Source organism: Cinclus cinclus, chromosome 1 (assembly GCF_963662255.1).
Source record: "Cinclus cinclus chromosome 1, bCinCin1.1, whole genome shotgun sequence".
NCBI lineage: Eukaryota > Metazoa > Chordata > Aves > Passeriformes > Cinclidae > Cinclus > Cinclus cinclus.
The window spans coordinates 26,630,133-26,654,554 of NC_085046.1; the positions used below are offsets into that span (position 1 = coordinate 26,630,133).

At 36.3% G+C, this 24,422-nt stretch overlaps 1 protein-coding gene across 1 annotated transcript in view; it reads left to right on the forward strand.

Annotated features, from left to right (window-relative positions):
• The window catches only part of PHF14 (PHD finger protein 14), a 157,848-nt gene extending 142,453 nt beyond the window's left edge, over positions 1 to 15,395 (forward strand). Inside the window, exon 18 of the mRNA XM_062495253.1 lies at positions 15,321 to 15,395. Coding sequence (XP_062351237.1) covers positions 15,321 to 15,395 — 75 coding nt within the window. The remainder of the gene's footprint in view (positions 1 to 15,320) is intronic.
• Positions 15,396 to 24,422: the final 9,027 nt, after the last annotated feature.

Sequence of the window (24,422 nt, forward strand, 5' to 3'; positions counted from 1 at the left end):
TTTGTTTGGACAGGCATTTTTTTGTTAATTGACTCTTCTCATCCTTTCCTGCCGTGGGTTATGAAATCATATGCCCTAAGGAAATGAAACTCAATTATGCATTTAATAGTTTTGGATTAGTGGGGCACATGCATCTGGTATGGTGAAAGCAGAATGATTTTATGTATGGAAGTTAGAAAAATTATCTCAGTTGATACAAATATGGTCACAACCTGCTGCACTCCTGAGAAAACCTCTAACACTTGAAACAAAAGCTGCTGCTATCACTGTTATAATCTGTTGCATTAAGAGTGTAGAAATTTGGCAGAAAAAGAAACATCCTTGTTTTCCTGCTAGTCTTCAGTGATCAGAGGGGCTGGATGTGGCACATCGCATGAAAATCCCTTTGCTGCATATGTCATGGCTATAGGCCTCATTCCTATGGAATCTAAAAAATTTTCCATGTGATGAAGCATTAATATGATGGGAGTTCTAAAATATTTTCGTATCTGGCTTCTGAAAGTGATAACAAAAATAGGTCACTGTGTCCACATGGGTGGTGGTTGGATGGATGGAATGTAGTCCCAGCATACATTTTAGTTCTTTAGAGAGAGAGACTGGTGCCTGTTTCAGTTTCTTCACTTTAATACTCTTAAATGTAAGATAAGAGAAAAAAGTATGACTCAGAATCTTAAAAAGCCAAAACAACAGACAGAAATTTCCTTTCTGGGGAAATCTACTCTGTCCCCCACCTTGAACATATCTATAAGTGGAAAGCTGTTGTGTCTACCTTATTCTTGTACCAAGAGATGTTCTTTTAAGGAAGTAGAGGAAGAACAGCAACAAAGAAAGAAAGAAAGAAGAGCTTGTATCTAAAGGAAATAATGCTAAGATTTTAAGTGTCATCCTAAGGATCTACAGGAACTTTCCTAGTTAAAAGATGATATTTCTGTGGCATAGGCTGTGAAAGCTAGAATGAAACAAGCCTGCAAATGGTGAAACATACACCTAAGTGCGAAGTTCTACACATACTAAGAAAGCAGTTTGTGGGAGGAAAGTGGAGCAACATTGAAACATTTCATTTTTATCAGCTCAAAACAACCAATTGGGCAGGGAGAAAATTCCCTTTTAATCTCTGTATCAGTGGATAAGACCTTGAAAATGAAAAAAAATATGTTCGGTACTTTACCCAAGGAATAGGGGAGGGCTGTGTTGCATTTAATGAACTACTCAAACAAAATAAAAATCTTAGCTGTCATTTCAGTTAACTGAGAGAAACAACAGAAAAAGAGAATCGCAGATACAGCCTGTATTTTTACATAGGCCAGGAATGCAAATCCTTTACATTAAGCAAGAAGGCTGGCTTCTTGCTGAGACTCAGTGCAGGAAAAATGCAGTTCAAATCATGCTAGAAAGAATATTGCCAGGGAATGTGTTTTCTGGAGTTTTGGGCATTCTTTCTCCTTCCTGCACATTTTTTTCCTTCTACCAGTCTAACTTTGAAATATCCTTTACAGACAGAACCTTATACTTTGTGAAAAATTACAGAAATTATTAAGGAACAAATTTCCCTTTGTGTGAAGAGGAGTATAAAACTGATAAATATGAAAGAAACTACATTAAGAAAATGTTTGCTTCCCAAATGGTATAAGTTTTTAATATGGGTATGCACCATTTTCTTTCTCCTTCTGCTCAAGACATGTTAAAGACAAACACCTCTATGAATAGATACTTGTTTGGCTAGGATAAAAAGGTACATGGCTCTGTTGTGATGGGAATATCTTAGTGGAATGCTTCCATCATGTTTAAGTTTTTTAAAGACTGTTGGGTTTCTACTTTTTATTTAAATCCCTGGTTAATCAAAGTCTGACATCATATTCACCAGCAATGAGCAGCAGCCTAGTGTTGCCTTTGAGACATGAAAGGATCCAGGGCTTGGACAAGTAGAACATGGGAGTGCTGATTTTCTGACCAGGACACATACATGGCAAGCTGCTGGCATCTGAAAGTGTCTGTCCTTTTCAGGAAAGAATCAGTTCAAGAAATAAAAGACAAAAGTAGCAATGTTCATTGTCTAGGAAATTACTGTTTTCTGTGATGGTAAACTATGAATATAGTTTTTCTGAATGGTCTCCTGTCTGTTGTGGGGTGACTGTTTAAGGTACGTGTAGTGCTTTCACCTCAGAGGAGCCAGTACTTAATGACAGAGCTCTTGCTGAATAGGGGGATTATACTCTCATGGGCTGCACCAGCAAAGTACCTAATGCTGTAATAACCTAAAAATCTGAGCTATCCAACTTGGGATGAGTGTTACAATCAATTATTGTAGCTTTCAGTGGAGTAACTGTTCCTGTTCTTGTCAAACTGAGCCTCTCACCTGCCTTGTTGAGTCACGTCTTGATGTGTGAGAATTATTTCCAGTCATAGCTTGTGCAGAATGTTGGTTCATATAAAGCCATCTGTGGGTTAAACATTTCAGTCAATGAGAAATGTGCTGTGTGGGACTGGATTACCACCTGGATTAGATTTCTAATGCAACAAATTTCCAGGCATCCTCTTCTAGTATTTTCACAACACTTCAGTCTTTATTATGGTGGAAATTGGATTAAAAGGACAAAGCATGAAGTCATTTGCTGAAGCAAACAGGGTGTTAGTGCCAAATTTTGTATAAAAGGATGCTGCTGAAAAGACCGCATGTCTCTCTTCTAATCCACAGAGAATCCCCTGCCTCTGAGTTTAAGGACTTCATTTCCAAATACAATGCACAAGGGGGTACATAAACCTCTGTTAAGCAGTTCATTTTGTGCATTCATCTCTTGTTTGTTTATGGTATTAAAAATGTTGTTTTCAGCCAGGAACAATCCCATTCATGTGGAAATCACTTTGTAAATTTAAATACTGTATTAGTGACAGTTCTGTTCTGAGAAAGTATTTTAACGTGTTGGGCAGTATCAGTTGCAATCCTTCTGCAATTAAAGTTTTATATATATGAAAGAAAATTCTACCTTTTATTTTTCTCAATGAAATGAAGATTTTCAAGAGAAAAATGTGGTTATATGTAGAGATAGTGCTCATCAGGTCTTAAAATGTGATGTTACTAGAACAAATGAATGATTGCTGTTCCTGGATGAAAGGAATATTTTATGTGAAACTTCACTGTCCATTGAGTGGGCAGTAAAGTTTGAATTCTAGGTGAAAGACATAAATTATATTTTTTTTGAAATCCAAAATCAGAAGATAAATATCCAAAAGTTTCTACACCTAAACATGTAACTCTTGATTACAATCTTAACTTCAAATGATGCAAGATGGCCTAAAAATGAAAGTACATTCTGTAGAAAAACTCTAGATGACGAGTTTTCAGAGGGACAATGGACCACCACTTAAATTCCATTAGGTTGTGGTCTTCCTTGGAGAGCAGGTGCTTCTCCTTCTGAGAAGGACAAATAGACATATCAATTTCATTTTATCCCACTGGATGATATACTAGCACTGGCTTGGTACTTACTTCCTTATTACATTGTATTTAAAAAGTTGTCTCCATTCTCTATTCATCGTTCCAAACCAGACACCTTTTTTATGCATTGCTTTCTGATTGCTCTCAAAGCATCTTTCCTATTAAATAATTTCCTGAAAACAAACAAGTTTATATGAAGTAAAACTTTTTTCATATACTTTATAGGTTGCTGCATATTATAAAATGTCACGTATCATAAAATTACTGCTATTCATGATTGCGTATTTTTTCTAGACACAGAAAATAAACATCAGAACTTAAAACCAGACAATTTTTTGCAATAACTACGCTCATTTTATATCTTATTTTCTGGCTTCAGAAAGAATGGGTGATGTTCTGTGATAGAAAAGTTAATGCTTTTGAAGTCTTCTGTACTCACTGAATGTAATAACAATGACAGCACTTAGCACTTATACAGATCTTTTCATGCATAGAGCTCCAGCCTATCACTGAAAGTATTATTATTCACATTTTACGGATAAGTTCTTTAACATTCTAGCAGTGAGTTCAATTTTCACACCCTCCAGGCCAAGTAAGTATTAAAGCAGGGGTGCAAATGTCAGATATTTCAGCTAAGAAATTCCTTATCTGAGTCTCAGACCTTGCTTTACTATGGACACATGCTTTAGCTTTATGCTGATTTTTATTAATGACCCTCCTTTAGATTAGAAGACCTGTTAAGTGCTACTTCTCCATTTCTTCTTCTCTTCTTCACTGACAATTTTTAGAAATTCGGAGGTTTCCTCAGCTTTTCCTACACGAGTTGTCCCCTTGACCTCAGCTTAGAAGGACACCTCAACAGACAGACAAAGCCTCAGTATTGTTTTGATAAAATACCTACAATAACTGTCTGATTTTCTGTCTCTACAATCAGTTTATGTCTTTTATACAAAAATAAAAAATATTTCTATTTGAAATAGTTTTATATACATTTTGATGATAGACACTTTTTAATCATTCTTCATTTATTAGCCATAATTGGAACCAAAATGTGGCTAATATGCATGGCCATTATCCTGACCTGTTTAGTTTCCCTGATATTTTGCTTCTTGTTCTTCTTTCTTTTCTTTTTTTTTTTAAATAACTGATTTTGGAGTTTACATGATCAAACTTCCCAGATGAGTATATATAGCATGTGGTATGATATGACTTGGCCAGTTTTGGATTATTTATTAATATCATAGATGAATAAATATTATATCTATTTATTATCATTCATCATTTTGAACAGAAAAATCTTCAAAGGAGACCTAGAGACCTTTCTATATCTAGGTCTTAAAAAGCATCATTTGGTGGAATTTTCAGTGGACAGGGGAAGCAACAGCTAACAAAATTTTTCATTATTTGCTCTTTTGAGAACCTACCTCCTGAAAGGTTTCCTTGAGTGCAAATGAATTGAAAATATCTAGTCCAATTCAAGCATCAGATAATTAATGGTACTAACTTTCACTGACATTAGGAGAGTACTGGCAGACAGAGAAACATCAGTTAATGCAGGAAAAATAAGATCCTTGATTTGTTGACTGCCAAATTAGATGGTGTTTGCTGTGTCTTCTTCAGTCTTACATATAGTTAATAATCATATTTAAGAATTACATTGGCAGAATAAGTAGTAAAGTTATCTTTTTCTTCTAAATTTAAATGTTAATTTAAATGGCAGTACTACAGGCTTCTGTGGTTCTTGATTTGTTGATTATCTAAGTTACATGTAGAGGAGAGGAAGCAGCAAATTGGGTTTCAAATCTAAATGGTATTTGCCAAAGAAGAACATGAGCCCATTTTTTCTATATAACCTTTCTTTAATATACGACCTGTTCAGTTTTGTGAGTAAAGGAGACATGGTAAGATTATATTAAATCATCAGTAACTTTATAATTTTATCTTGAATCATCAGTAAACAAAAAATAAGGAAATAACTACTGGCTATTGTTTCTTAGAATAACGATAACCAATTCCTGGAACTCTTGTATGTGCAGAAAGAGAAAAGCCAGTGAATGAAACCAAATGGATTGAAACTAATTAAAATTAATGAAGAGGGAAGCTTTTGCTTGATGTTAGGTAACGCTGACAGATACAAGAGCAGCTGTTGAGCAAGAGCAGAGAGCAGCAAGTACCAAACATCACTGTGGGGTTGTAGCTGACCCTCTGTAAGGTGACAGAAACTCTTTAGAGACAGTTGAGTGGCAGCACTAGGATCTCAGGAAAACATAGACATCTGAAAATAGCTCAGCTTCCTCTTAAATACCCGTAATTAAAATGCACTGCCTGATTCAGGGGCTGTTTAAACTCAGTATCCATTGCAGAGAAGCGTTCTACAGTGTAGCTCATAGGTAGCCCCGGTCAATGGTAGTGCTCAGCTTGGTAATGAGATGAGTTGAATGTAAAGATGCCTGTATACGTGTTTGCAAGTTGTGCCCCTTAATGGTAAAGAATATTATATCTTGGAAACACTGATGTAATGGGAGACAAAAGCCTTCTGAGGCATAGAGTTTAGTGAGCTTCAAAAGGAGTTTCAATGAATGATATTAAGTGACTTCAGAGTATTAAGGAAAAAGTACATAAACAACAATTTATAATGTAAGCTCTCTAATGAGCTCTTCTATCATAAATATGCAAAACACTAATTAGTTATAGCCAAATTTCCCTAGCTTTGGGAATCTTTTAGGATATAGCTTTTCAGTAATTGAATCACATCAAAGTATTTTTTCTCCCACTCTCCTAAGAACGTTATGTGTCATTTGTTGAAGGGCAAGCAGAGATGGGAAGCAAGCTGTTGACAACCCAGAAGATGACTTTGATGTGGTTTAGTGAAACAGTGACTTACAAATTTATCAAAAAGAAATGCACAATGAACATATAAGAAGGCCTGTTTGCAGTGACTACCAGCACCGAGATGTCTGTCAATTAGTTTTAGTCTAATTTTCTGAAAGGCAACTATTTTTTTTTTTTACACAAAGTATATAAATATTTTTTATATAGAAGGTTCTGGAAGGATTTCAGAGCATGTTTGAAGGTGGATGCTGCTCTTACAGGTCATGTTTTTTAGAAAGTTCCTTTTGATAATATTTGAAACATTAAATGTTTGGACATCATATAATTTGTTGTGAAAGAATTTCATTTGATTCTGGCTTCAAAAAATTACAGTGAAGCAGCATCGCTACCATGACAAATTAAAAAACATTCCTCAGCATACCCATTGAATTAAATAACATTTGGCTTTAAATCCTCACTTGGAAATGCAAAGAGTAATGGAGATTGAGGAGATCTACTGTTAAATCTGATACTTTTTTTCTAGTTTTTTTTTTTTAATTTAGAAGCTGATCAGCCTGAAACTGTTAAAACCTTGGTTTATTAAATATTACAGTTTTGATTTCAAATTGACTTCTTGTTTATTACCAATACACCCTTGATGCTTCTAAGGCAACTGATTTAAACTATTGTATGAAACAGCACTTTGCAGGCATGATTACAGGCTCAGAGCAGCATCCTTCAAATAGAGCAATAAATATAAAAAACAAATCTATAACACTTCCTTTGCCATCAAACCAATTGAAGTCCAACCTTTAAAGTCATAGATTTCTTGTCTTGTTAGGTTTCAAGCCCATAGCCAAGTGGGTGAAGGGAATCATTCTGTGATTCTATATAGTCAAATTAAAAGTATATTTGTACATCTTGGAAAGCAATGATCTGAGTAGGTCTGCAATGCTTGTGTTAATTCAGACTAAATGAATGATAACATCAGGAAAAGAGTAGATCTTCCATGAGAGATGGAAGGTACTGCTAGTACCAGATTTGTTCCTAAAATGCTCTTTTGGGGATTTTATTTAATTGATGTTGAAATAATTGAAACGTTTACTTAGCTATAGTTGTTGAATTCTGAATTTCAATATCAGTATATGTTTGGGGGACCTGCTGAAAGGAATTTTGTTGTTTTTTTTTTTTTTTATTTTTGGTTTTATTATTTTAAGTAAAAGTATTTTTAGTCTTTAATTCCTTCAGCAATAGCATAGGTTCTGTGTGCTCTCACAGTCTAGCTTTCATCTACTTCTACAGCTTCATTCATTTCTATCTGTTTTGTTGGCAGCTTCATGGATTGTGACTAAATGTAGGAGTTCAGTATTACAGCAAATATAAAGTCATTTCTACAACATTTACTTATCTCACATTTTGGAAAATAAATGACAAAATGAAGTCAATGTCATCGTATTAACTCCATTGAAAGTTACAGCTTTTATGCCTTCTGAACAGAATTTCAAGGCTGTACTCAGGTGAAATGTGCCAATGAAATAATAAGAAAAAAGCTTTTTAAATTCTCATCTGTCGCATTATAGCAATATTTTCATGAATTCCCAAGTTAATAAATGTATAATACTGCAGTAGGTTTTTCCAATTAAATGTGCATTTTCTTTTGTCATAAGGAAGAAAATATTAATTATGCTTTTTACAGTAATTTAATTAAACATTTCCTGTAAGTTCATTTCAGTATGTATCATGGCTCACTAAAGTTGAAATTCAGTATAGAATGGTAGATTAATTGCCCTTTGTCTTCGATGAAATAAGAATCCTAAATATGCCGAGTCATGAAATTTAATTGTGTTCCTCAATTGCTTATTCAATCCTTTGGAAACCTGAATCAAGAAATACAGAAGAAGAGGGCCAAAGGTTGTTAAATGTAGCGAGTAACACAGATTCTGAACTTTACTTAATGAAGCGAATGTTTATTACTATGAAATAAATGCACCATTTAAAGAATTATGGTGGAAATGTAAAACATTAAAAGTCTAATTAATTTTGGTCAGAAGCATGCAGTGCACGCATTTTTCCTAAAACATTTTCATTAGGGTCTGTATTTTCTCTGTTATTGAGATAAATTTGCTTCTTTCATATGGTAGTGCTGTTTTTTCCTGTTATAAACATGTCCTTCAGTGAAGTTTACAGTGATGTCTTTCAGCTGCCATTAGCTTTAGGCAGTGTGTCTTGACAGTACCTTCCAGAAGCATTTTTGTATAACTCAGTTGTTATATATGTTAATACTTTTCCATTTAATGTTGTTAATAATTTTTGAAGCAAAGAATGTTCAGACCTCTTGATAAAGGGCTAATAGATATATATATAGATTATATATAGATGATACTTCATGAACTTACTTGAGAAAGCAGATAAAGCACGAAAGTCTTCAGCTGTCATTTAGTACTTACCAAGATACATGTATAGCCTAACGATTGAGCTCTTAAAAATTAAACTTGTGCTTCTTAGTTGTTTTTTTTCCCATTAAATAGTACTAAGAAATAGAGCTATTAATTCCTTACTATTGGCTGACACACTTTTTGTTCTCATGTAACTATTGTAAGAAGAAGCTGTTTTATTTCCTAGTGTAAATACAAACATGAATATGGTTTCTTATAATTTAGTAAATGTATAGCGTAAATTAATGAGAGCACAGCCATAAATATTTAAAATTATCTTTATTATAGTGTACATTTCTAGGCTATGAAATATTATTCTGTCAGTATATATAAAATAGAACTTTCTGTTTTAAATTTGCAATTCATAAAAATAATTATGTTGCTACATAAGTACAAAATGCTTTTGTGGTTTCCATGTATGTGTTTATTTATGCACAGATGTAATTATTATAATTGAGGGACAGATTTGCCTTAGATTATCTTATTCATGACAGTGTCAGATTTGAAAACTAGAGTACCCTCTCACACTGGAGTAGAAATTAAGAAGACTTTTCCCATATGGGCATAGTACAGTGCTGTTAAAGCTCCTTTACATCTCTTTCTTAGTTGATGTTGCAGGTTTGTGGTATCTAAGCATTTATAGGAGCAGTCAAATGTTCATAAAACTGAACCCTTGGAGACTCAAATTCTTAAAGAGGAAACATTTTCCTCTACTTTCTTCAAGGAGAACCAGCTGAACTTGTAAAACAATGGTTGGGTTTCAAGCACCACCTGCCCTGAAGAGGATCCCAACTGTAGTGGCAGTCAGCCAAAGGGACCACTCAGTGGAACGGTTGCCTCCTAAAAAGGAGAGGAACAGATGGAAGATTTGAAATATGGCATGAAATTCCACTTCTGTACAAAGCGTTAAATGAAATTTGACTGTAAGGGCTCGTCGATGGTACATTTATCTGTATAATCAGAATTAGCAGCAAGGAAATAGAAAATACAGAACACTGACAAATATTTCAAAAAGATTTTAAAGTTCCTATAGCAGTGTGAGTTAAAGGAAAGAGTTTCTGATAAACATGCAGCTGCTTGTAGCTTCTTAAATAGGAGCTTTAGTGTAAAAGTAGTTCTGCTGGTCTTGCATTGCCACCTAGAGCTCGGCAGTCTGTACTGCTTGCTAAGGAAACTGCTGCATTGCTCTTTTCACTGAACAAAGTGGGGTGGAGAGCTGTTTCCAGTTAATTGATGTCATGTTTGCTTACATTGTAATGGTTAGTCCTTTCATAGCTTCCATTTTATAGTGTACCAGATCAGCAGAGATTGTGCTGTAGGACTTTGGTGGGCTTTGACAGTAAGAATTAATGGCAATGTGCATTAAAAGGTACAACTGTCAGATATCCAGTGGTCCCAAAGGGGGCATTTTCTTGATGGCTGCTTTAGAATTCTTCATGAAGCAAATGTCAGACTTGTCAAGGCTGTCGCTATGAAAATGATCCATGTAGCAAGGGTCTCCTTTTCTTGGGAAACAAACAGCTGCCTTACCACTGCAGAGCTGTGGTGACAGAAAACTGTCACCCATCACAAGAAATTTGTATTTGCTTCTAATATCCATTGGTAAAGAACCATTCCATTTGTACTCTATTTTTGCACCACTGTTCATTACAAGGGCTGCTGGTAATACTATTGAAGAGGATAACATAGGCTTAGGAATTAAAATAACTTTTGAATTTTACTGCTGGTTGCTTTCCTTTTGGTGATTTAACAGAGAGACTATCTTAGCTCCCAGTTTTTCCTTCTCACTCATTTTCTCTTAAATTTGGCCTGTGACTTTGGAAGCTAGACTTTCACATACACAAACAAAAGCTCTAATATTTAATAAATTCATTTTTTCCTGATGTATTTTTTAGAGTATTAAAAGTATTTTTACCTACTTCCAACTGGTGTTTTCCTAGCTAGATTTTGTGAGGCAAGAGATGAAATGCCAGCTGGGCATCCTTAATACTTTAGTCTGTTAGTCATATTGTAAGTCTTGTGGGTTAAGATACTCTAGAAAGTACTGGTATCAGAATTTGGTCCTGAGTGCTTTTGAGATGCTATTTCTAGATTATGTACTAGCAGAGACAACTTTAGTCATTCCTCCTTACAGCAGAGCATTTTTGTCTTTTGCATGCTTTTTATTATTCAGGTGATTCTTTGCATAATCATGTGATATATAACTGTTTATTAAGTTCAGAATATCAGTTAGAGTTGGGAAAATACAGAACATTGTAACGCAGCTCTAGATACAGGTGTGGTGCAATGAACAGAACTGGGAATTGATGCATGTCCTAGCACAGTTAATTAATGTGTGATCTGTTCTATTTGCAGAAGACTGTCAGATTTCCTGTAGAGTTAAGAATTGCATAATTCACTGTCATTTTCTAGATTTCATTTCTCTAACTAATGGAGGAAATAGAAATACCCAGACATTTTGAAGGAAATTGGTTTGAGGGGGTAAAAAGAGAAAGGGATACTCGAACCTCTATTTCTAGGGTGTTTGTTTTGTTTTTGGTTTTTTTTTTCTTTTTTCATTCCAGAATTTGTCTGCAGGGGAATATTTTGGAATAATTGCTACAAAATTAAGTTTCTGTGTTAGACCCATTATTCTTTCATCAGAAAATAGTGTGATTGACCTTTAACATGCTTTCAAAGGAGATGAGATTGTATCACAGTTTTTCTCAACTGAAAACTTTAGCTCAAAACTTTACAAATAGAATTTTAAAGTCAGACTCTTTCTTACCTTTAGTTTTTGTCATATAAAGTTATCTAAATATTGAAGTATTCTCATTAACTGCAGCAAAACTATTGAGTGCTTAATACTTCAATAAATCAAAGACTTAATTATGTGGCAGATTTCAGGGTCTCGTTTCCTCGCCCCATTCTGTTGCTGTTAATCATAAATGCTCAGCTACCAAGTACAGACTAAGCAGTGTGAAAGAAGAGATGTCCAATTTGAAAACACCTGTAGAATATTCAAAGGAGCCTTTGACCTGATACCTTGTTTCCATCAGAGAAAATGTGGGATGCCAAGGCAGAGGATGTAGGAAAACTAAAGTGGAAGGTCCATCTCTCCATCAGTGTCATCAGGATGCAGATGAGTGTCCAGTCTTCAGTGGCTCAAGGAGCTCCTGAGGTGGCATTTCAGTTCAGAGTGTTGGGTTTATCAGCACTTTGTAATGCTCTTTGTACTTTTCCTTATCTCTGCTGGTTTTGTAAATCTGTAATAATGTCAATCCCAGACTAGTAAACTTCATTCATTTCAGTATTAAAATCATCTTTGGGCTGTTAAGTGCACTTTTTCAGTAGGAGTAGTAATACAGTCCTGAGGGACTTGCCTCCCTTGGCTATTACAAGTGACCAGATCTTTTCAGTGAGTGTATTCACTGTATGATATCTGAGTCTATGGTTGTCTGGATCACAGAAAATACTGAGACAAGTTCGATTTTTGGCATATGATGGCAAGAACTACTTTAAAAGTTTGGCTTGTGACAGCTGCTAGAACAAGCTACTTTGATTTTAGGATTGTTAGAACAGAAAACACTAGATGTTAGAGTCATAGGTGGTTGGAAGAAAAATAATAATATATAAAAGAGATGTGAGGTATTAATAAAAATAACATGAACTGAATTTCTGTGGGCAGAAACCAGAATTCAATATTTTGTCTGTTGTGTAGATGCTGTTAATAGAAACTTTGCACACTGCCATCATGGACTGGTTTTTAACAGATAACATGAAAAGAAAAGGTTTTCCTTTGCTATTCATTAGAATTAAAAGCATTATAATGATAACAGTAGGTGGTAATTACTAAAACAAATATATTAAATATATTTAATCTGCAGTCTGTTATGCATAATTTCTTGATAATTAGGTTATATAGGCTATGTAGATGGAAATTCAAACATTACTAACATTAGAAACTCCAACCATTTCAGTATTCTGTGTGCAATCTTCGGGCTGCCTCTTGGGCTACTAAGAAAAAGATAAAGCATTTCATAGAAATTTTGCATTGTCAGCAAACTGAAATAATAGTCTTCTTCACATCTTGTAGTATGGTTAATATGTTTCTAAATTGCCAGTTCAGATCTTCTCCAAGCATACTGGCAGTAATAGAACATCTCGTATGGATGACTTGTGCATTGGAATCTGCCCACATCAGTCAATTTATGTTCTGCTGGTAGATTTTACCTGTTTGAATATGTTTTACTTGAAGCAACAGGAAATCAACAAAGGAAAAATATTAGTTCTACAAAGTATCCCAAAGTTGATGCTTCCATCTGGAGTATTCAACCCAAGCAAATCCTCAAGCTGCCATCACCAACATCCATTGTTTCTGCATCTCAGAATACACTCATCACTGCAGCTGCTGCTGTAACCTGGGAATTCTGCCAGAATGCTAGCATGACCTTTAGAGCACAGAATTAAACATTTCAAATTTACACAAAGCCAGAAGATTCTCTATAAAAACCTCATTCATTGGATAAAAACTTTGTCATCAAAAATCTCCAGAAGACAATATTCAGTATTGAGCCTAATGTGCCTTAACCGTCTTGTAGTCCTCACTGAAGGTATGGCCCTGTTGTCTCTGAAATTTCTGCATGCTGCATCTATTAGCAGAGGAAGCCCTAAGCAATATGTGAAGGGTTCTTGGAAAGAATTATAGTGTAGGGTTTCTATTCCTGTAGGAGGGAGCACAAGTCAGAACATCATAATGTCAAATTGTGTGCTAGGGAGGTGGATCAGTTGGCATTGAGGTCAGCTGGGATGCAACTGCTACAGGTAGGGACCTTCAGAAACATGCAGATTTTCTGTTCTTTTATTAACATGTTCTTCCTTAAATAACCTGGCGGTTTTTCCATAGCAGCCAAAAGTTTCTGTGAGTGTTTTTTAATTCCACAATATTCTTTTGTCATCTGTAAGCAGTAAGCTTGGTATCACCTTACTCCTTTGTTGTTTACGATTCTGCTCTGGGTGTTTTCATTTGAAGTTTGACCTCTGTGTGTATACCATACACTGCACTCTCTTTAATATATTCTACACATTTAATTTCAACAAATCTTCAGTGTTTGGTTTCACGCACATGCACAGACATGTTTTCTCTGCTAAATGAAAAAAGCCATGGGGAGCACTACATGTTTTAATAACTGGAGAGAACGGTCCAGAAAGAGAAGAAAAAAGCCTTTAGTGGTCAGTCATGCAAATATTTCTCACTGCCTAGGCTGTCCCCAGAATGGAGAGGATTCAGAAGCATGATGGCTTGGAGTATCTGCTACTTTAATAGAACAAATAGCTTTTCCATTTTATTACAGTTGGGCATAACATATTATAAGATCACATTTTTAAATGAGATTTTCTACTGCTGTCCATGTAAACTTCCTATATATTTCCTACCTCTAAGTATTATAGTTATCCTTGCAGAGCATGCTTTGATGGTGAAAGAAGGGCTAGGATGCAAAAGAATTATGTTATTTTCCTACAAGAATTAAATCAGGAGCATATACCTCACATTACTGGGCCCCACCTAAATGTCCCTGGTGTTTGCTTTCTCTCAACTTGCTGGCTTGTGATGAGTACTGTTACAGCAACCAGGATGCTTCTTCACTTCAAAATGTCTGTTTGTTTCTTTCTTGTGTTAATAGAATATGGAAGATTCTCTGTACATTGAATTAAAATGCAGACTAAAAAACTGGTCATACTTTGAAATTGTGATAAGGATTGTTCATTATGTGATTTGCAAGTTGCCTTATAAAACAGTTTTCTCACTCTTCCGTAATTTATACTTTCGAGGTCATGATTTTGTACTGGACACAAAATAGTATCCATTCCTATGGAAACAGGCATTATGATGTCACTTCATTTTTTCAGTGAAATCCAGAGGAACCCATAGTGAATTATGAGCCTTACTCTTGGAGCTGAAGCTGTAGAATATTGTAAACATGCTGCTGCCTGACATGCTCATGTTTCCTATTTTAGACCTGACTGATCTTCAGATAACATATGGTGGTACAAGTAATTGGAAAATTGGCAGACCTGTCAAGAAAATATGCTAGATGGGACAAAAATATGATGCTGCAGCACATAAAGTGTCTCTGAAGTTAAATTTATTGTCTTTTATCAAATGGTGAAGTAAACATACCTGGCCACAAAAAAATGAAACATTTTTCAATGGCAGGTGCTTTTCAAAAGTAATTTTTAGTACAATGATGAAAGTTTGTGTATTCAAAAGTAATTTAGTGAGAACTCTTGTCAAGAAAAAAAGAAAAGGTGTGTAATAATGTCTGCTGTAGGTATTTGAATATATTGTCATCCATGTGTGATTTAATAATTTCTTTATGTAACTATCCAGTAAAATGGTCAGTAAAATATTTACTCATTAAATGATTATTCTGCTATAAATGTAAGCATTTAGATTTGTTTAAATTTCTTATCATTTCTGTTTCAACTCATGAGCAAAATCAATCACTTGAATAAATTACTTTTTGCTTATTTTTATGCTTATTAGTCAGGCAAAAGATGGGAAAAGACTATACAGAATTCCATACAGCTGCATAAGCAGAAAAAGCATACTTTTTCAATAAATTGATTAATGTTCAGGTTTTCATTTTCTTTTGCAGGAAGATGAAAATGAAGCTGAAGCAGAAAATCCATCTCAGGAGCTGAATTTGGAACAGAAAAAATCAAAAAAATAGGAGATTGCTGTCTTGTTTGAAATATTTGCAAGTTGTGTAACGGTGGTTATAGTTTCTGTTTGTAAAATTAACGAAAAATGTTCTCAATAAAGTCACTGAAAATTAAATTCATGGTGCACTGGGGAATTAATTAAGTAGCTCCTGGTGATATTCTTGATTACATTAAAAGCTGAGTTATCAGAACTGAGTACTTTACCAATAAAATTCTGAAAGCTTTTTGAACGTGTTATGGAAATCTGATGGGTTGTTCATCACTTGTAGCACTTACTAAGAAATAGGGCAATTTTATGTTTTACTCTGCAAAAGGAGTGTTATCCTTAAAGGATAGTTATACTTCAGACATATTTTGGTATTTCTGAGCAAGAGCTTTGATTCTTAAAAGTTAGATAAATATGTTCTACTAAAGGAATTGTGAAATTTCTTCTGAGCAGTGATTACAATAAATGTTTCTGAGGAGTAGGTAGAGGCAAGAAGTTTTTTATATGTATGGTACATTTTCAGAAGTAATTAGTTTTACATTTGTATTGTGAATTTTAACTGGTTTCTTCTTGCTGCATTATACTTTTCCATGTGTAAACCTTTTCTATCTTCGTGTGATCATTTCCTTTTAATGAATGTCAAGCTTTTGTCTTGATTAGGGCATCTTGCCCAGGTCTAATTCCCTCATGCCAATCTTTCCATTCTAACAAAATAAAATGACTTCTTTCTGTGTCATTAAACCTTCAAGTCAATAATAAATATCTAAAATAACTTCTCTTCCTACAGTCCTAATTTTGTTTTCCAATTTGCCTTTGCTTTTTAGCCTGTGCAGGTCACTAAATGGGAAAGTACAATAAATTTGGAAGTAGATTTATAGCCAGAGGTTTTCACAGATTGCAGTGAAAAAAACCAAAAAATCTTGTGGATTCTCCTTTGGGTTTAAAACAACACTCACTGAAGTCCCTTCAGTGGAATTGATCTTGCTCTAGAGAAATTAATTATCTTCAGCTGAAAAAGTTCGCTTCTTTTCCCACTCTGCTATACTTTCACTGTTACTTTTTGCATTGATTGTTAAATCAGACTGTAAATAGTATCCATCCCAATTTTTTTCCTCTCTGTGTAAATTATATTTTCAGATACTTTAAAAACAGCATGCCTGTACTTAAGCAATGACTTTTATGAATTCTTTTCTGGTTTGTGAGGCTCAAATTTGTGTAGCTTATGGACAAATGTCAATCACAATTGTTCTACAGGAGTTTAATAACATTAGATCTCATTTTAATGAATGCAGCTATCATGTAAATTAACATATAAAATAAATTCAGCATTGGTCCGTTTGGTGCAGATCAAGCACTGTAGCCATCTCATAGAGGAGGGGAATATGATTTTCACTTCACTGCAGTGGAAGAGACAGATGTAGGAAAGACAGAAGCAGAGTTTTACTGTGCAGGACCTTAGGGACCATTCTGTGTGTAGTGGTGTGAAGGATCACAGGGTAGGTGAAAAAAAAGGGAATGCTTTTCATTTTTTCAGGCTAACCCAGAAAACCAAAGTTCTCAGAGCTTAGTTTTCTTCAGGATCTGAAGAAGAGGCAGGGTGTCCAGTGGAACAGGCTGAAAGGCCACTGGACTTTGAAGGACAAAGCTAGGAACTTACAAAGAAAAGGTAAGAGAATGAAGTTTTACTTAGGGGTTGCACAAAGGGAACATAATGACAGGGGGAATTACTGACTGAGATGAATTGTCCTGGACATACTTTGGCCTTTCAGCCTGTGCTTGACATTTGGGTTTATCCTCCCTGAAATTAATAGGTAGGGCCTCAGTTGTGTGAAATATTTGTATCTTTATATATAATCTTACTTCTGTTCAGTCCAGGGCAGCATGTTTGTCCTTTTGCTGTGAGTCTAACCTCTGTGACAGCCCAGGACTGTAGAGGTGCATGAGAAGAGAAGGGTTGTTGTTTTCTGTTCAGGTTTTGTATGAAAATGCATTACTTGGCTCTGGAATGCCTGAGCGAGAAAACCAGTTCAAACATTGGAAGATACCATTTGGTTCCATTTGATGCATAACTCTGATGAGCTTTAAAGGAGTATTTCCATATCTTTCCTAAGTTCTTCAAAAATTTAATGTGAAAGTATAATTACATAAGTCATATTTTTAGCTAACTCCAAAGTATGTCACCTGAAGTCTACAGTCAGTGTTGCTAACCTGTCTCTTGCTTAAGTTATTTACGTCAGAATTCAAACATCGGAATTTAGACATTTTCACTGAAAAATAATAAACCAGTACTTTTACCATAATCATTTGGGGTGGAGATTGAGACAAATGTGGCTGAATTGAAATTGAAGTCCTACCTTCATTCCTGCCAGAAAAATGCAGGAAACTGATTGTAATAATTTATTTGCAGACATATTTACTTAAGAGAGGGGGAGAGATGTTTAACTGATAAAGATCAAATGGATCAGATGAAGGCTATACCAGATAGGTGGCTTTGTTTATTTTGACTCTGTTTTAGTTAAAATTTGCAGCTGAATTGATTTTTTGTGTATTCTTGCATTTTCAAACTACCAGTATGAATTACATTTTCATCATATATTTTTTCTCTTTAGTGTCCAGAGGATTTTTGTACAAAGCTCTGCGTAAAACAGATGGCTGCAGCACTGCTACATGACTGTGACATGATGCTTCTGAGTGTTACTCTTCAGCAGAATTAAGGTGTAAACCTGATGCAGAATATTGTGACTTTTATTAAAGGTGTGTCCATGCTGCAGTCAAACACAAGCCAGCTTGGATAGTGAAAACATCCTAGCTCCTGCAGAATGAAGGAATAAGTTCAAGCCCAACTTAGAGATGGGAAGAGCAAAACTTGAGACAACTTTAATTCAGCTAATAGCAGTCACTTTTGTGGAACAGTATATTCTTTGTATGCAAATCCACACAGACACCACTCTGTACATGTGCCCAAGCAGCCAGTTATAAGGTCCTTTTTATTTCTCTTTCCCTCTATTCTGTTATTTAATACTAAGTGTTACACGCTGTTCTGAAAGTCTAGATGGAGAGCTACTTATTTCCCACTGCATCCCTCTCATGCATGACAGTGATGATGCTCCCCAGTTGGGAATTGCAGTTTTCTGGATTGCATTAGTGATAGCTATTTTAGTGTGGCTTAGGGGATAATTATGTTTTCTTTGCTTGAGGAGAAACTGTCATTTTCCTCATATTAAAGCAAATTCACCGCTTTTGTGCAGTTAATGATGGATTGCTGTTGTTTTTTGTTCAGTCCTCCATGTTTGCTCTTTTCCCTCCTGTGGAACAGTGGGCTGTGGAAAACTTTTTTGACTCCAGCACTGTTTTCTATTACAGACAATCACTTCATCCTCAAAGAAGAGCAAAATTCTCTATTACTATAATTTATTTTCTTAAAAAATAATGTCTGACCTTTCCACTCCCTAATGGGGGTATCAAAAATTTGAGGTGTGGAAGTTCTTGTCAATCACTTAAAGTAATATTTCTGATTTATGAGAGTGTGGCTTATTATTAAATGAATCTCTTTAGTACATTGCCTAATTGTTGTTGTCATGCAAGGATTCTTACTCTGAATGCTGTATTCCTACATTAAACATAGGGCTCCAAAAGATTGGCATGAACTAAAAAATCAAAGCTACTTTTGAAACAGATGCTGTTACTTTCCTGTTTGTTGTTTCACTGGCATTGAAATACTTGGATTTAAAATGTTGTGCAGTCATAAGGATTTTGAACAAAGGCAAATATATCTTGGTATTTTAATCCCAGTGTATGTGTAATTTCTTATTGCTTAATGAGAATCCACAGTATTTAGGTTTTGTCTTAATGATACATTGAAATGTATTGCTACACTGAACATTTGGTGCTCATTTAGGATCTTTCTCCTGAACAGCACAAATTGTAGTGCTTTATGTGCACAAAGTGTCACATACAGTGGCTAATCCTAATACAATATTCATTTTCTGCTTATTAGAAAGCATTTCTATACCTGTAAATTAAGAAAAATATTTAACGTGATTATTCCCTCTCAGGAGCTTCAATATTTACACAGTAGGAATTTTTGAAGGGAGAAAACCATGCTGACAGAGAAGTATCTCACTTCAGTGCTTCTTATTGCAGTCCCATAGGCAGGCTACCTCTTGGCTGGTTGCTCTGCATCACACTACAGAAACTAACTCTCCCTGACATTAGGCTGGATAGGTTTTACCCTGGTTTTACTCTGAAAAGTGAAGATTGATTAGAAACTGACTCTATTTCACATGACCTAATGAAAACAATTTTTACAATGAGCAAATGACTTCTATCACCTATCTAAGGCTATAGAGCAAAATCATAGCAGGTAATAAATGTTTCCCCACTATGAATTCAGTGTGGGTTCTGCAGTGATGTTATCTGGGGAAGGAAGAGAAGTGCTGAAGGCAACAGCATGAAAATGCATGGCATAATTCTGATTTGTTTGGAAGAACTATTAATTTCCTTGTTACAAAGCCAAGTAAAAGCAACCCTTTAAAACTGTTGAACCATGAAAGCCATTTCCTTAAGGGTTTTAAATTTGGGAACAGAGTCATGAAATTTATAGCTTTGATGAGATATTCTTTGCCTGCAGTCAGAATGAGAGCTAGATCATTGGTTTCCCAGCATGACACCTATGTATTCTTGTGTGCAGCAGATATCATTAGGCTCATAATAACACAGCTATCATCACATTAACGTCTGAAAGGTTCAGTTTGGATGCTTGGTTTAAGTCTCATTTATACCTACAGCATACAAAACAGCTGAATAAAAGCAAAAGCTATACCCTACCTATATTGTGCTACTGTTATGCACTTTAACCAAAAATACAGTAATTTTATGCCTGATCAAATTTTTATTATTTTATTTTTCTTGCCAAGTCATGTTGTTTTGAAAGAGCTGCAGTGATGAACTAATAGCATGCTATGAATGCAATACAAGATAATGGTACAATGAGGCAATTTTTTTTTTTTTCTGGTGCATGCAAGTAAGGACAGTAGGGAACATCATATACATATTGGCCTAATAATTGTAATTTTCAGTATATTATTGAAAAATTATGTACTATGTCTGCCATCTTATGGTAGAAGAGAAGTGTGTCAGAACAAGCTGTTAGCACCACATTTCTTGTATTCTTTCAGGTAAAGCATCACAGACTGCCATGTTCTAGCAAGGCACCAGCAGTTGGAAGTTACACAGAGAAGGAAATACAACTGAGAACAATTTGGCTTTTTGCTGCTCTGCTACATATTCTGCAAGTTTCTACTGGAAAAAAATAAAGTATATCACTTTACAGCATAAAGTTGCCCAGGTTTTACAGTGAATATCATACCATTTGTATCAAGTGAAATTTGCAGGGAGAGATACCAAGAGAAATCATCTTTTGTTCTGCCCTGTGACTGAACAATTGGAGAGAGTTTGGGAGAAACATCTTTATTCTCATAATGGAGAGAAGAAGTCTGGAGAAGCACCAATGTAGCAAGACTAATAATTTGTGGCAAATTACTCACTACTTTGATCTGAAAAGTTTTCCCCAGATCAGTATCAGAGCTTTCATTTCTGTACATGGGAGGGACACCTGTGGGAGTTCTGGCAAGAGACAGTCTGCAGATTGGGGCTGTAACTTTGAGTTAAAAGCAGCCAATTCCAGTGGCTTGGAAAGAATAAAATACAAAGACAACTTGAATCATCAGAATTTGGGAAGGCTACATGAGACATTCTGCAAGAGCTTAAAACCTTTGTGGAATAAGAAGCACTAATTAGCAGCTGAGGAGATGGGATCTATAAAAGATAGAGTATAGCAATAATGTTACCCAGTAGAAAGACTTCAGGATGTTTTCATTTCAGTTGTTAAAATGCTATTTCTTAGTATTTATTTTAAGGATCACTGTTTCAGTCACCAATTTTGACTCAAACTCCAAATTTCTGTTTTAACATCTTTTTGTGAAAGACATATTATGAAATAACATTTTTTTCTTAATATTTTAGGGATCAGTTGAATTTTTAATGTTTTTATATCTTCATACATCAAACTTTTTCAAATACCAAATCAGCTGCAGTATTATGAAATGTTTTGTCCCTGAAAAGGGACATATTCATTCTTAGTTACAAACTTAATGCCAAGTGGTTAGGCGAAAAATGCCCTTTTCAGCCCACATTTGTCCATAAAAGTATCCTGACTCTTTTTTGAATCCGAGCATAGTGTAGATAATACGTGACATTGCTAAACCCCCACTTTAAGCTCCATTACTCATGTTATGGAATTGTCTTTAATTGCTAAGTAGCTTGCCTATGTAAATCTGTGTGAAATCACACCATTGATTCCCACTTCTAGGATTTGGAGTCGAAACAAAACTGAGACTTCCTTTAATTCCTTGTAGAAAAAAGCTTTTTTAGACCAGCCAGGGGAATTAATCAGCTTTCAGAGAAGCAGAGTGAGGCAGCTGCCAGCAGTATGGGACAGCAGCACACAGAAAAGACTTCTGTTTCCCAAAGCTTTGTTTTCATTGCAGAAGACAACAGCCTGAAAAGCCAGGCTGAAGGAGTAATACAGCTTGGATCGTGTTCTTTTAGCACATCCCTACATATTCAACAGTGTTTTTTTGGCCTTTGTTAAGAGAGAAAGAATACAAGACTGCATTGCTGAATGCTTAAGTTATTTAGTAGGCTGCTGTATTGGGTTTGCATAGTCAAGCTTTGGTGGGGGGGGGGGGGGGCTACAGGGATGGCTTCTGTGAGAAGATGCCAGAAGCTTCTTCCATGTAAGACAAAGCCAATCCCTGGCAACTCCAAAGATAGATGTGCTGCTGGTCAAGGCTGGGCCAATTGGAAACGGTTGTAAAGCCTCTTTGATAAGAGATTTAAGATGGAGAAAAAAAAAAATATTTCACAGTTTTAATTGCAGACAGAGAAGAGCAGGGTGAGAGTATGTGAGAGGAACAACTATGCTGACATGGAGAAGAGAAGGAGGGGCACGAGATGCTCCAGGCACCAGAGCTGGCATTTATCTGCAGGCTGTGGTGCAGCCCATGGTGAGGCAGCTGTGTCCCTGCAGCCCATGGAAGTCCACAGGGATGCAGAGATCCACCAGAGCAGGTGGGTGCTTGAGAGGAGGCTATGACCCTGTGGGAGACCTGTGGACAGAGGAGCCCATGCTGGAGCAGCCTGTCCTGGAAGGACTTCATGCCATGGAGGAGGTGGCCCGTGACACAGTAGGTCACAGGGACCTGTTGCTCATGAGATGAGCTCCCATTTGCAGAGGTTCATGGAGAACTGTGTCCCATGGGATGAACCCCACAGTGCAGCAGGGGAATGACTCCTCTCCCTGAGCAGCAGGAGAAGCCAAGGGTGATGAACTGACCACAACCCCCATTCCCTGTCTCCTTGCACTGCTGGGGTAGGAGGTAGAGCTGGAAGGAGGGATGGGTGGGAGGAAGGTGTTTTTAATGTTTTATTTTACTTCTCATTGAAATTCTCATTACTATCCTGCTGTGATTTTGTTAGTAATAAATTCAATTATTATTGTAGCCTGTTTTGCCAGTGATGGTATTTGGTGAGTGATCTCTCCCAGTCTGTATCTCAGCTCAGGAGCCCTTTGTTACATTTTCTCTCCCCTGTCCAGCTGTGGAGGGGAGTGGTAGAGTGACTTTGGTGGGTGCCTGGCATTCAGCCAGAGCTAACCCACTAGGGCTATGCAGGAGCACGAATGACAAACCTCCTCTCAGTCAATGCTGGCCTTGGGGTCCAGGCAGTCACAAAATTACTCCTGACCAGCTCATTTCCCAGGAGGGAGCTTGCAAACACTGCTTTGCTTTTTGCTACCCACAGTGGCTGACACACACTTTTACTGCTTTTCAAACAAATATTATTCTTGGAATAATATTTTAAACTTTTTAGTTCATCTCCACCAGTTATTTATAGTGAAGAAACTTTTAGAGACAGCCAAATGTATTAAGTAACTTCAGCAGCACCTATATGCAGGTACTGCTGCCTTGCAGGTGTTTTCTGAGGAGTGGACCAGGCTGGTCTTCAGTAGCTTTGCTCTTCAGAGCCCCAGGAGCATCTCCCTGGGTGCTTGTGGGCAGTAATTCCTCTGGGACATGCAGGAGCTGCTTGCCAGTGTTGTGGTTGTGTGGTGACTGCTACTTTGTTTTCCTGGACCAGGGAATGTAAGGGATGTAATGCAGCCAGTGTGGTAACTCAGTGCCTCAGCCAGAGTTTGACAGTGGTCAGAGCACCAATACTGTGAATTACCTATACCAGGGCAGGACTGATTTGATGGAGAAGGTCTGGCATCATCAGCCCCTTAAACTGAACTATCAGTTTTGCCATTAATAACTGGCAACGATGTCTTTAGACTCACATTTGGTCATCTCATCATTCCATTCTCAATCTGACCAGACTTTGCTGCCCACACCTCTTAGGAAGTTATGGCTTGTTGATGTGGACATCAGACCTGTTATCTTTCCACTTTTCTTCAGGAATAGAATTCTGTGTAACATTAGACCCCAAAACTGGTTGAAGCTCAAGTAAAGGTAGAGTCTCACTAAGGAAAAACACACAAAGCTCTCATTCTTGTTGGTCTCTGCTATCAATTTAAATTCAGTGTTTTAAAGAGCCACACTGCTTCTGCCCTATAGCCTGGGACTGTCCTTTTTGCAAAGATTTCCTCATCTGGGCATGCTGCCATTGCTGAAATCATTCAGGCTCACTTGATTTAGGTTCCCTTACTGGAAAAGATGACAGTTCCATGTGTTTTCTGAGAGGACACTGAGGCTGAAATAATTTCCTAACTTCTTGCTGTCCAGTGTTTGTTAACCTCCAGAGATTAGCAGAGTTTTGCAGTAGGGCAAAACCCACCTTCCTTCAGGCAGGAGAGAAGGATGAAGAGACAACCCTTTTAACAAGGGAAAAAATTGCAACGTTGCTATCTTGAAATCTCACAGGAACAAATCAGAAGGAGCAAACTTCAAACATACCAGAAGAAATACCACTGCACCTCATGATCGTGGCC